Source organism: Lissotriton helveticus, chromosome 10 (assembly GCF_964261635.1).
Source record: "Lissotriton helveticus chromosome 10, aLisHel1.1, whole genome shotgun sequence".
NCBI classification, from domain to species: domain Eukaryota; kingdom Metazoa; phylum Chordata; class Amphibia; order Caudata; family Salamandridae; genus Lissotriton; species Lissotriton helveticus.
Window position 1 is genome coordinate 937,266,657 of NC_136071.1, and position 14,538 is coordinate 937,281,194.

At 48.9% G+C, this 14,538-nt stretch overlaps 1 protein-coding gene across 2 annotated transcripts in view; it reads left to right on the plus strand.

The window, feature by feature from the left end:
* The window catches only part of CROT (carnitine O-octanoyltransferase), a 498,400-nt gene that overhangs the window by 92,839 nt on the left and 391,023 nt on the right, over positions 1-14,538 (plus strand). For both annotated transcript variants that reach the window (XM_078663596.1, XM_078663597.1), the window contains exon 2: positions 8,014-8,145. In XM_078663596.1, coding sequence (XP_078519722.1) covers positions 8,031-8,145 — 115 coding nt within the window. In that variant the 5' untranslated portion in view covers positions 8,014-8,030. The remainder of the gene's footprint in view (positions 1-8,013; positions 8,146-14,538) is intronic.

The following is a 14,538-nucleotide window of genomic DNA, read 5'->3' on the forward strand; positions in this document are numbered from 1 at the left end:
AGTGTCCCGGTGGAACAAGGTGGATTCCAGCCCCCTGACCACCCTTTTGAAGTCCTCCAGATGGATTATATTCAGATGGAGCGATGTCGAGGTTTCAAGTATGTCCTTGTAGTTGTATGCGCTTTGTCCAGGTGGACAGAAGCATATCCAGTCCCAGATTACACAGCCGCGACCACTGCCAAGCAGTTGGTTCGTGAGTTCTTCCCCCGTTATGGACTCCCTAGAGTCGTATATTCTGACAACGGTCAGCCATTCTCATCTGAACTCATGAAGCATGTTTCCCTTTTGTTAGGGTACCAGTGGAAGTTTCATTGTGTACGCCATCCTGAAGCAGCCGGTCTCGTAGAGAGACATAACCAGACCCTGAAAATCCGTATTGCAAAAGTGTGTAAAGAAAAAGGTGTGGACTGGCTAGTAGCTCTACCAGTCGCTTTATTTTATATGCGCATGGTCGCACATTCCAGATCAGGTCTGTCCCCGTATGAGGTCGTTTTCGGCCGCCCCCCTAACATGTGGGGTACTCCTAGACCCCGAAGTATTACCGATGTTTCAAGTAATATGCTGACAGATTACCTAGCTTCCTTGATGTCTGCCCTCAACTCATGTCGTTCACAGGTTGCCGCCGCATTTCCAGACAATACCGAGGTGGCACCGCATGAAATCGTTCCAGGATCCATGGTGATGGTCCGCAACTTTGACAGATCAAGTCCGCTGGAGCCTCGTTGGAAAGAGCCCCGACAGGTCCTCCTCACCACCCGTACAGCCGTGAAGTTGGAAGGACGCAAAGGCTGGGTACACCTTTCTCATGTCAAACTTTTTAATGGACTGAAACCCGTCTTAAAGAACATTTCCCAGGATTTGAAGGATTGCCAAAGCATTGTTCTCAAGGACTGTCCCGCAAAAGACATTGCTACAACCCCTCCCCTGTTAGAGAAAACTCCGCAGCAGGAGTATAAACAGAAACTCCGGTCTAGTAAATTAAGTCAGCCAGTTTGATTGTCTAAGTCCTCCCCTAGGTGAAACGGTTAGACTGTTTCTGACATGTATAAAATAGACCCCCATAGTGAGAGAGTTAGTCAAAACTCAATCCGATGTATCGTTTTTCTATGTTTCATATTGTTTCTCAGCATTATGATTTCCTGCACCAGTTATGCATTTTTCTTGTATTTCCCAGTTCTTCATGTAAATAAGTCTGCTAATGCTACAGTAGAGCACACGTTTAGTGATCTGCCTCCTCATGAACTCTCTTACCGCCTCGCTATGCGTAATAACTCATTTGTCCGCATGTTACATTACTCACACCAGTCCAGCAATACCACTAATTGTTGGGTGTGTGGTCGACTCCCCCCTTTCCAGACCCCGAAGGGAGTTCTGCCACTTTTTCCTTATCCATTCTCACATAATGGTTCGTGTGGAGCATGGTCCACGTTAACGTCATCCTCAACAGATATGTCTTTTCTTAACAGTACATGTTTTCCAGACAAGCAAGGTCTCCCCCACAGAACAGGTTTAGATCTAGAAAATGAAGTGTATAATTTAGGTAATTATTCGTCGAATTTTATGGTCCTGAATGTTCAGTCTGATACTACTCCAGACTTACCTGCTATTTCAGTACTACCAGTCAAAGGCGAATTATGTGTCCGAAATAATGGTTCCGTACATGTAGGACACAGTGATTGTACTACTATTGTCAAGTATAGTGACAGTGGGAAATCTATTTTCAAAGCTTCACGTCATTCTTATTTTATTTGTGGTCAAACCGCATATGTTCGTCTGCCCCTCGATTGGGAGGGAACCTGTTACATTGCCTTCCTACTGCCACCAGTTTTCCTAGCCCCACCTGATTATCATAGAAACACACATCTAGTACACATTAGACATAGAAGGGAGTCCCCAATTGTCGATTATACTGAAACTGCTCTAGAACAGTATACAGATTTCAACAGAGGTTTCTTCTTCTTTATAGGACCTATCCAGAATAGTAAACTGATCCGTAGGTTAACTAGAACCCTCGAAGCTGTAGTAAATGAGACTGCCTCTGCTCTAGGTAACTTAACTGAAGAGCAATCTGCTATGAGATTTGTCGTTTTACAGAATCGTCTCGTCCTTGACGTCATACTGGCCGATAGGGGCGGGGCCTGTAGAGTCATCGGATCTAGTTGCTGCATTTTCATTCCAAATAACGCGCCGTCTGTTTATTCAGCTATAACCAGACTCCATAAAATTGCCCATCTGTTACACCAAGATCCAGGCACCTGGACATGGTCCGGTTGGTTCTGGAATATAATTTCCGCATGGGGATGGAAAATATTGTCCTTCCTAGGTATTGCAGTAGCGATCATATTCAGCTGCTGCCTCTGTATACAATGTGGCCCTGCGATTTGCGGCATTTGTGCTACCTCTTGTATTCCTAGTCCCAAGCCCCGTTCTAAATCCCGTTCCAGGATAATTCGAGACGAGCAAATGATACTGTATGAAATGATAGACGGTATCATGAATATTGATGTTTCCTGATGGAAACGTAGTGACAAGGAGGGAATGTGGAAAAGTAAATTTTGCCATGTTCTGTGTCCCTACGTGTCATCCATCATATGTTATGTGTGCATGATTAGATATGCATATGTATTCCCCATGTCCGATTAATGACGCAATTACAGTTGTGTCCACTTCTAGTATGCCAGTTTCCAGTCCTCGTGAATACTACGAATATCAGGCCTATGTAAAGCTACGTTGCCACGTTTCCCAGTGTGCACGTTATTCCATTGTAAAGTCCCCGTTTCTAGGCCTCAAAAGGGCCTGGACACCAGATTCAGCTCCTGTCTCCTGAAGCCTCGCTGAGGAGCGATACAGCCCCCACCTGTATCCTCGACCCTTCACTTACTTCCTGCCTCGCAGTGCCCGGCCCAGCCTGGCTCAGTCTCTGAGTCTGCCAAGAATATGTTATGATTCCAGTTATCAGTTCAGTCCTCCTTCTCTGCATTCCTAAGCTACTGAACTGCATCAATAGTTTCCGTCATTGTCTAGCCTTCACGTCTCCACGTTAGAGAAATACTACATTTAATGGTCATTTAATATTCTTCATCACGCACTACATGTAGAATAATGCATGGTCCAGTCTTAGAATCGAGTTAGCCTTTCCCCTCCTGACTTCTAGTTTATATCAACATGTTCTCTAAACATCAGATACTAGATACTGTTTAGGTACATGTCGCCCTGACTCTCCAGACTTCAGTCTCTGCTCCTAGCACAGAGTTCATAGCCCCCAGTTTCTCCTAGTGATACGTCATTGGTAGTTTGCGCGCACCATCAGGTTAGAGGTCCCGGCTCCTTAGGTAGCCCCCTCCAATGTTTCCGCCCCATTCATGACATATTCTGTTACGTTTGCATCACATGTCTATGTATACGCCCAGTTACACCTACTTTCGCCCTTATCTTTCGCGACTGCTACGCGTCACGCCTTCTGCTCCACCCACTGCTACGCCTACTGCAATGTAATGCTATGTGTTTGCGTTATGTATATATGCTCATGTATTGTTATTAAAAGTCAGCGCGCTCATCCCAGATCCAGCCCCAGCAGCTGCTGGGCCCTGTCATCCTATTCCTATGCAGGTTGTCCTGTTCCTGTCCTTATGCTGTATTAAACCTGCAAAACTCCTACTACCTCGAATCTTGACTCTTATTTATTGAGCTATCTGTTATGATATATGTCTAGTCAAAAAGAGAGGTATTATTTATTTATTTACCACAAGTAGCAGACTGTGTCCTCTGTCTCCCTGACCTCTTCCCCACCATGCATAGCCATCACACTAATCTTGGAACATATTCTCTGTCCCATCCAGAATAAAATGAGCTCTGGCATGTTGCCCACCACGTTGCAGCAAAGCTGCCCTCACCTCTAATGCTACGAAGAAAAATTACCCTCTGATCCTTTTTCATGAATTAAGGCAGTCCTAAGTGTTATGCATCCGGCCTCTCACTCCTGGGCCTGTGTGCCATTGCACCTGCTTCAGTATTGAGACGGACTGTCTTGCGAAGTGGTGGTCTTCTCTGCCCCTTATTGAAAAATGGGCCTCCATCTTGCCCCTTTCCTAACTCTATCATCTTTCTGAGGCCTCAGCGAATGTGTCTCACCTAATAACATTTTCCCTTCTCTTGGGCCATTGGTCCGAGTCCCACAGCAACACTGGCACAACCGTGGTGCACTGGGCCCCAACGTAATCAAGAAAAGGCAATAAAACAATACTATTGTGCCACTGCATCTGCAGCACAAATGATACCTACTACTCTGCCCACTCTCTCCACTGGCCCAGACATGTGGTCCAAAGATGGCTGTCTGCCCTTTCGAGATAAAAAAAAAAGAGTAAATCCTGCATCTCGTTGCTTTGGACCTGTTCCCTGCGCAGCAAGGGTAACCGGGGTCCTAATGCTACCAAGGCTAAAAGGTTTCCCAACCACCATTTTGCTAGTTACACAGACAAAATTGGAGTGAACTATCCTAGTGCCACTGCACCTGATGCAGTAATGGTAGTTATGGCCATTTAAAATCTACGTGCTACATAATCTGCTACATGTTCTACGGATTTTAACAAACAAAAATGTGTTTCTAGCTCAAATGGATCAAGTTACTAAAAGCAACAACACGTATTGCCACACAGTGGAAGGCCCATCCCAACGGTTGACAGTCAGATTTCTGTTGGTTTTTGCTGTATTTGGGTGTTAATCTGACAATAATGATGTGAAACATTTGCCCACACAGTGTTAGCATGTGTAAAATTGATTACAATAATAAAGTAACTCCATCACAAAAAGTACGGCGTTAATTGCATATGTTGGCTTTTTTGTTGCTTAATTTAGTCAACCTTGCCACATAATTTCATCCTACCTGCCGCATAATTCCAACTGCCTTGCTTACAGAGTGTGTAATACAATTTTTGAATAATGACTTGCATATTTACAGTGCTCTCTGTTTTACTGGCGGAGACTTCGTAGCATTATAAATACACCAGTCAGGATTTTACACTGTGCCAAGCAGGGTTCAATTGTGTGACACACTGATTTCACAGATAACTGCTGTGATCGCATTAATTACTTGAACCTGGATCGCATAAAAGAACGTGTTCTCAAGGATTAGTTTTAAATTGCATTTATTTCTCGTTTGTGGTATACTTAAAGAACATGTTCTTTTCTTTTTAGCCATGTCCTTGACCCCGCCGTCAAGGCACTAAGAATAACAGTTGCCATAGTATGCCCTTTACCTGCTAAATGTAAATTAAGGTAGACTGTAGACGCGATAAATAAAGAAAGTCGCATATTCATTTACAAGAATTTACAAACGCACATGTGTCTCCGCCTAGGAACATAGTAGCCACGGCCCGCCTGTGTGAAGACCTCTCCTCTAACCCCATTTTTATTGCTACCACTATGGCCACTAAAGAGTTATTCTTAACATTAGGAGAGCATAAGCAAGAAACTTGCAATCTCTACTGTTGCAAGTCTTTTGGACGCCCTTTACCAACATTTTACATGAAAAGGTTATGCCTGGTAAGACACATGTTAGTGCTTGATCTCCAATTGCCTTGAAATGCTTTAAAAAAAATAAAAAAAACCCTGTCAGCAACTGCCCTCATTATCTCCTTTTAAAGTAACCTTCAATAGGTTCATTCTTGAAAATTAGAAAAATAAGGTTTCCCCATGGATATTTCAGTCCTTGTTTTCCAGGAACCGTGCCCACCTTTGTGTGAGCGCAGTCATGTGTTTCCTTGCTGATTAAACACAGGTGTGGCACATGACCATCTTAAAACTGCAGTCAAACATTCCAGGAAGCGTTCGACCTGTTTCTCTCTCTTACTCTTTTTGGTTAAACCTTGGGCAACAGCTGTCAAACAACCACTTCAATTTTACACTGACCACTTTTGAATTCTGGACCCCTTTCAGCAGACGTCTGGCCCAGGCACACAATTGGAAGCATTCTTTGATGACTCTGAGATTGAAGTGAAATATGGACATAGTTGGTGCTCTAACGCCACTGTATCTCTCAGCCAAGCACCACAACTTCAGACATCCAATCCACTTTGCCTCCAATGGTTTAAAGAAGTTTGAACTTATGGCTTTCGTCTCAAATGGCTGACCTCTTTTCTCAATTAATGAGCTCAAAGGTGTTGCATTTCAACCCTTCCAATCCTCGTTGACCTGAAAAGTGCCCCATATATCCCCTAATTTCTCACATCTTATTTAGATGATTTTTTAGATCTGTAGCATTTTGCCAACATTCACTTTCTATTTGCTTCTTTCTGTATGCAAACAGCACCAAGCAGATACCAAACCGCAATAATAAGCTGAGGTCTCAACATGGTCAATTAGATTACGTCATAACTGCTATCAGGCAAGGGACATCCATAAGTTATTTTAAATTAAGTCCTTCCCAATCAGATATTTTACTTATTCATACTTGCCGCCCCATTAGGGTGAAGCTGTGTGGCTGATTTCTATGGGCCACCCAACCTTTACTCGCCAGTTCTGCTTCGATAATGCTGACTCTGAAAAATAAAACATGCTTCACAGGGAGCAAGAGCAATTTCCTCTGATATGTTTCCATCAGTGCTTGGGTTCTTCTTTTCTCGGTACCAACCTCTATAATAATCTTCCTGCTGCACCCTCCTATGTATGTGTGTGATATTTGCATAGCACGAACCTTACTGAAGATGGAGTCAACAAGAGCTGTTTAGCTGGTTTCTGAGTGCAGAAGAGAACTTACTGAATTGCATTGTTAACTAGTGTTGTTTAAAATAATGTACCTTAAGCCGTTCTTATAGATCCTGGTTGCATAGATGGTGATGCCCTTTTATCATTTCTTTTCCTCACCTTTCTATCTGGTCTGATGTCCTGATTACAGGTATGCCATGGACCACAAGAGGTAGTGAGCTTAGAACAGATAAGTGGGTTGGGAGTGGGATCGGGCAATCATGATTTGTAAATGATGTAGCTCGTTTTGAATATGGAGGGGCAGCAAGGAGAGCTATTAGAGTTCCCTTGGCTCTGTTTTTGACTACATTGCTTTAAATTTCTTCAAGGCGTTTTACGATGAAGCCACCAGCCGTGCATGATAGTTGTATACTTTGTAGTAGCTATGGAAATCTGTGTAATGAAAGAAGCATCCAATTTGGTGGGTTCCCCTCCGTGTATGCGACTCACAATTTGCATTTTTTTGCGACTCGCAAATTGCGAGTCGCAAACAGTGATGTACAACAGTGTCTGAGACACTGTTTGTGAGTCCCAAATGGGTCGCAAGGGACCTGCATCATTCATATTCATGAGGCAGGTCGCATTGTGCGACCCATTGAGAATGGTTGGCACTCACAGGGATGGTTGGCCTGCTGAGGTCAGCAGACCACCATGTCTGTGACTGTTTTTGCAATAAAGCAGTTTAAAAAATAAAAGCTAACCCTTTGTTTAATTTTCTATGGGCATGCAGTGGTGGTCCTGCTCTTAAACATTTCCGTTGCCAATCACAAAGTCACATTTGCGACTGGCTTACCACCAATCTGAACTTGGTGGTAGATGCAACTGTTTTTCGACTGCATTTGTGGTCGCAAAACAATCTTGCATCCCCCTGCAACTCGCTATTAGGGAACGCCCTTGCCACACCCCTTCCTAAGAGCGCCTCACAAAACATATTTTGGGATTCGATAACAGGTTACCAACTCGCAAATTAGGCTTGATACATGCTACAATCCTTTTTTAGTGGCACACATCTGGCCGATTACCTATTTGCGACCGCTAAAAATGGTCATACATTTGGCACTATGTTCTCTAAATACAAAGCGCACGCAAATAATATATACCCAATAAAGCCTGATATATTGTCCAAACTGTTTTCTGATGATTCTCATCTCCTGCCCAATCAAAAAGTAGCACAGCCTTTTTAAAGTGTAAGCACACCATTTTAAATGTGTAACTGAATAGTTTTCCGATGTATCTTTTATTCATTGATCAATTTATGTTGTTTTATGTTAGATACCGTCCTGTCAAAAATGGAAAATAATCTGTTTGAACCCAGAGAGGAGCGGACATTTCAGTATCAGGACACCCTTCCTCCTCTTCCTGTGCCATCACTGGAGGAATCCTTACAGAAGTATCTTCTTTCAGGTATTTTGCAAAATGGGGCTGTAATAAGTATGGTGGAGAACATTCTTTATTGGTACACTATGAAATTCAGTCAGCACACATGAACCACTGACGTGGTGGGACAGTGGAACCTTTGTGGTATTTATTTGCTTTATACCATCATTATCTTTACTCAAATGGAAGATTTGTGACAAATTCTATATTGACTTGACTGTCTAGGATATTTTATAATATTGAGTGCAAAAACTTCAAAGAAAAAATATTGTTTGCTTCATTTGTTTGTAGAAAGTACAATATTGATACTGTATACTAAAAGTGCTGTGTTGCCATGTCAAGTTAAGATGTATACCTTTTAGAGGACCGCGTGAACTGCATGTAATTACAGAGGTTGTTTGATCATGTAACAAAGATAATAGTTTGTTTCCATACACCCTTTTCAGAATGTGCATGGGAAAATATAAGAAATGACAGAGAAACATGGATAAGTCCTCCAATCTTGCACACAAGGCGTTTTCCCATCTGCAGATTTCTCTGCCACAGGAGTAACCACTGGCAATCACTAAGGGTAGCATTCTGGTTCCTGTTCAGAGAGGACCTGGTGTAATATTTTTGTATTTGAGGCTGGTCTGTTCCTATTGCAGCAGGACTAAGGCCGATTTCCATATGGCAAAGTCTAATCTAAGGTGTTACGGTGGGCAAAAACCTTTTGGTTGAAATGCTAGCCAGTGATTAGACTGTTTGCAAGCATTCATCTCTTCACCTTTTGTGTGCTTGATGTAATGCCCTAAGTGCCCGAGGGTATGCCCAGAAGTGGGTCTCATATTTCCTGTGCCACTGGAACCAACCTGCATCCAAATGAGAAGGCCCAGCTACGCCAAAAGCGGTCTTGGGTTGCTTGCACTCCGGTCTAGAGAGGACCTGGCTTAGCAGTTTAAGCTGGACCGAACCTTTTGGAGCAGGACCAAGGCTGGTTTACATGTGGCTGAATCTAATCTGGGGTGGCATGGTGGGCAAATTCACAAAGGTTTGGAATGCTATCCTGAGTGATTTCCATTGGTTACACTATTTGCAAGCATTCCTACCATCAGGTGTTGTGTGGATGAATTTATTTGCCACTGGACCTGACCTGCTGTGGCTCTGCAAACTGGGCCAAGTACAATCCTTTCCACACTTGCCTCTGAGGACATCGAGGGTCACATGCTTCTCAGGGACGTAGTGTCCGAGGCACAACTTTAGTAATCGACAGTCAAACAACAGACACATTAACATAATATCCTGTGCCATGTGTATCCCTATGAAAAAGAAAGAACTCTTCATTTCACTGCAGAATTAAATAAAACATTATCTAATTATTATTTCATACTAGATTGTGAGATTTCTCCTTTACTCACAAGGCGATTCATTTTCCCTTCATTTCCTGGTAGCCATCTTCTCTCCCGCTGAGGTTGAGATCCCGCTATTACTGTCCCCACTGTACTAGGGTGCAATCGAAGATAAGGCTTAGGTGCACAGTACTGAAATGTTCTCATGCATTAAGTGTCCACCTCTTAGTTCGATGTCTGTAGTGGCTTCCTTGCACAAAACGTCTCATGCAGTTAGAGCAGATTTGCTCACAGGCCTGTCTCTCCTGTCCCCAGGTGCAGCTAAGCCCCTTGGTTACCTGCTAGTGATCTGCAGTGGGCTCGGAATCTGTCCCGCTCTCTTGGGTGGATTCTTCTTTTGTAGATTACTGCAGTGGGTCTGTGAGCAAGACAATCTTCATAGGATTGGTTCTGTAGGTAGGCTTGCTTTTCTGCACCAACTTTCGGCAGCACAGCCCTCCAGGTTTGGCTGCAGACCAGTATCTCAGTTTCCAAATATGCAGCCTCCAGGCCAATTCTACTTCTGATGCAGCTTGCACCTTCGGACCGGTTCGGGTCTTCCCACATCAGCAGTGATTAAGTCTCCTTCTCCTCGTTGGTAGTATTAACAACAGTTACTCAGCTCGCTGCTGACTGCTGGGGGACACAGAGTGATATGCTCTGGTACAGTCTTAATTACAACTCCTCGAGAACTGTGCAGAGAGACCAGGAAACCTTTTTAAAGTACAAGTCACTCCTTGATTACTTTCTCAGGATAGGAGACTTCCATTGGTTGCTCGTCATGGCGGAAACAGACGGGGCCGGTCCTCTAGGCAGTCTTTCCTTCCGCGGTTGGCACATTTCTTCCCTCTGAGCAGCCAGGTAGGTTTCTGTGCTCTTCAGGCAGATCGTCTGGTTTTCCAGCACAAGGTGCGGACTTCAGGTGATGTCTCCTCACTTCTCGGAAACTGGCTGTCAGACATCAGCACTGGTTACACTGTGGTCATGTGAGTACTGTGTGGAACTCTCCTTTCCTTGGTCAAGAAGAACTTGGGACTGGAACAAAGGGAGGTGGTTTGGATTCCACTATCTGAAAGAGACACGTTAGTATTAGATTCCTTACCTTAGAATATCCCCAGGCTTCAGACTGGATCCGGAAATTTTTGCGTAGCAGTACCCTTGCGCGTCGGTAGGCGTCGTCTGCGGCTCCGCGTCCGTCGTCGCGTCGTGGGCGCCGTGATGACCTCGTCGGAGTACTTAGACGCCGCCTCCGCGTGCTGACGTCAGTTCTTCTTTTTTCCGCGCCAGCAAGCGCAGATCTAGAAAAAGCAGTAACCCTAGTCAATTTTTGACTAACTTTTTGATCGATTTTTAATCATTTCTCGAAGTCTTTTTGACTCCGATTGGTGCCTAGGGATGCCCGGCTTTAAGCACTGCGAGGATTGAGACCGCCTGATGTCGGTCACGGATCCTCACCACCTGTGTTTAACTTGTCTAGGCGTCGATCATGACGACAAGGCCTGTTCCGACTGCCGGGCCCTCTCTTCGAAAGCCAGGCGGGAGCGGTCCCGCAGGCGACTCGAACTCCGGCAGTCGGTCCCGCGCCGCGAGAGGTCCCGGTCCCACGGGAGGTCGAGGGACAGGTCGCGGGCTCGGAGCCACCACAGCTCCGAGAGTAGGCAGCACTCCTCCGGGTCGAAGTCATCGTCCGGTAAGAAGCACAAGAAGTCCAAGAGGCGTCATCGCTCTGCGGACTCCCCCCGACGCTCGCGCGATGCGGCCGGGGGTTCGGGTGACACCACCCACGCGGCTCCGTCGGCGTCGCGGGCGCCGCGTCCAGCCCCACACCCTCCGGTCCCTGGGCTAAACGCGACGCCGGAGGAGATCGAGCGCTTCCTCATGGCCATGAGGAAACTCTCTCCTCCGACGGGCTCCGCGGCGCCTTCGAGCCCAGCGGACCCGTCTGGGACCCCTAGCGGGTCGGGGGTTTCGGCCCCGACGCCGCCGGGTGCTTCGGCCCCGCCGCCGCCTTCGGGGCCCGGCGCCGCAGGTTCCCGCTATCCCGACAACGCCGGCGCCTTCGGGCCCGGCGCCGCGGGGTCCAGTTGTCCCGGCGACGCCGGCGCCTTCGGGCTCGGCGCTGCCGGACGCCGCTAGGCCTTCTTCGGGATCTGGATTGTCGCCGGTGGACCTTACGACCTCCCCGGTGTCCCACCATCAGGTGTCGCCTCCCGTGCCTTCCTCGGGCGGCGCCGTCCCCGATGCCCCCTTCATTCCTGTTCCGACGTCGGGACGGCCCGATGGGCGCCGCTCCAGACGTCGTTTGTGGAGTTTCACTTCTATGAGCAGGCCCCATTAGTTGAGAACCCTGAGTTTCAGGAGATGGGTGATGAAGGGGATTGGGAGGGGTCTGAGGACCCTCTGACCCGAGAGTGTCAGTCTCATGAGGACTGGGCAGGAGACCTTGGGGAGGCCAGTGGCCTGGACACCTCTCCAGACACTGGTTTTGTCTCCCCTCCTACCGTGGCTTCGGAGGAGGGGGCAACTTACAGTGTGGTGTTGATGAGGGCTGCCAAGGCCTTGGGCCTTGAGCTCCCTGTCGCGGCCGTGAGGACTAACCTCCTCACTGAGGTCTTTAAACCGCAGTCAAGCTCGGCCGAGCCTCTGCTGCCCTTTAATGAGACCTTGACCGACGTTCTTCTGGGCACTTGGTCCAAGCCCGCTACGGGTTCGCCCGTAGATAGGAACATGGCCAGACGCCACCGCCCCGCCCCGGGCGACCCATGTTTCCTGTCCACCCACCCTACCCCCGAGAGCCTGGTCATCCAGGCCTCCAATTCCCAGACCGCGTTCCCGTCGGCACCGCCGGACAGGGAATCCAAGAGGTACGAGCAGTACGGCAAAAAGATCTTCTCGTCCCTTAGTCTGGGACTGCGGTCTTCCAACACCGCATGCCTCTTGGGCCTCTACACCCACTCTCTGTGGAATACGGTCGCGGAAGTGCTGCCAGAGTGTCCGTTGGAGGTACGGGCCACACTCGGCCAAGCCCTTGTGGAGGGCCGGGATGCAGCCAAATATTCCATACCGTATGGGCTGGATACCACCGACTCACTGGGTAGAGCGATGGCAACGACAGTGGCGGTCAGACGCCACGCCTGGTTGAGGTCCGCCAACTTTTCGGCCCATGTCCAGAACACCTTGATGGACATGCCGTTCGATGGCCGTCGCCTCTTTGGCGACAAGGCAGACCATGCGCTCGAGCGCTTTAAGGACTCCAGGGCTACGGCCAAGTCCTTGGGCCTGTCGGCCCCGCGCCAGCAATCGGCTGCCTTTCATTCCTTTCGTGGCCACGGAAGGGGTGTACCCACACGTGCTGCCAGCCACGCTCCGCAGGGTAATACCCAACGCGGTGGCGGCCGTGGGAACCGCCGTCCCGGTGGTCGGGGACAACGGCGAGGTCAGTCCACACCTTCCCCCGCAGCATCCGCCTCAAAACCCTCCTAGTCCGTGCTTTCAGGCCCATGTGACGCCAGTGGGGGGCAGGGTTCGCCATCACCTCCTCCACTGGCGCACCGTCACTTCGGACAGGTGGGTGCTGCAGATCGTCCGAAGGGGCTACTCCCTCCCCTTCGAGGCGACTCCTCCAGCCATGCCACCGCAGAACCACCGTGTATCGGGGGATCATTTGCGACTTCTGCAGGAGGAAGTTACGGCCCTCTTGGCCAAGGGGGCCATCGAGCGCATTCCTGGGCCAGAAGTAGGGTGTGGTTGCTACTCCCACTACTTTCTGGTACCCAAGAAGGGCAAAGGGGGCCTACGCCCTATCTTGGACCTACGGAACGTCAACGGCTTCCTCCGGAAGGAGAAGTTCAAGATGCTGACACTGGCTCAGGTCCTAGCTGCCCTGGACCCATGAGACTGGATGGTAGCGTTGGACTTGCAGGACGCTTATTTCCACATCCCCGTCCTGCCGGCCCACCGGCGCTACCTGCGGTTCACGGTTGGCCACGAGCACTTTCAGTATACCGTGCTCCCCTTCGGCCTTACCAGCGCCCCAATGGTGTTCACGAAGGTGATGGCCGTGGTCGCAGCTCACCTGCGCAGGTTAGGGGTTTCAGTCTTCCCCTACCTCGACGACTGGTTGTTGAAGGCGGGCTCGCCCCAAACAGTCGTCAGCCACCTCCAGACTACGGCAGACCTCCTGCACCGGCTGGGGTTTTCCATCAATGTGCCGAAGTCACACCTGTGCCCCTCTCAGAAGCTCCTTTTCATCGGAGCGGTTCTCGACTCGGTGCGGTTTCGGGTTTATCCACCCGAACAGCGGGTCCGGGATATTCAGGCTCCGATTCCCATCTTTCAGCAGTTATCCCGGGTCTCGGTCAGGTTGACGCTGCGGCTTCTGGGGCTGATGGCCTCCTGCATCCTGCTGGTGCATCACGCCAGGTGGCGGATGCGGGCTCTGCAGTGGGACCTGAAGTTTCAGTGGGCCCAGCACCAAGGCAACCTATCCGACCACGTCCTGATCTCGGAGGGCACTGCGAGACAGCTGCAGTGGTGGCTTACGGACCGCGATTGGGTCAGCGGCAGATCCCTCTCCCTTTCCCAACCGGAGCACGTAGTTGTGACGGATGCGTCCCTCCAGGGCTGGGGAGGCCACATGGGAGAGGCGGAGATCAGAGGCCTCTGATCTCCGGCGGAGGCCCGGCTCCACATCAACCTGTTGGAGTTACGGGCGATTCGTCTAGCACTGAAAGCATTCCTCCCCTCTGTCCAGGGGAGTGTAGTGCAGGTGTTCACGGACAACACCACCGCCATGTGGTACTGCAACTAACAGGGCGGGGTGGGGTCGTGGACCCTTTGCCAGGAGGCTCTGCGCCTCTGGCAATGGCTGGAACGCCAGGGCGTGACCCTGGTGGCTCAACACCTGGCGGGTTCTCTGAACGCCAGGGCGGACGAGCTCAGCCGTCGGTGCATGATGGATCACGAATGGCGTCTGAACTCGGACGTGGCGCAAGGCCTCTTTCAGCAATGGGGAGAGCCTTGGTTAGATCTATTCGCCACCGAAGAGAACGCG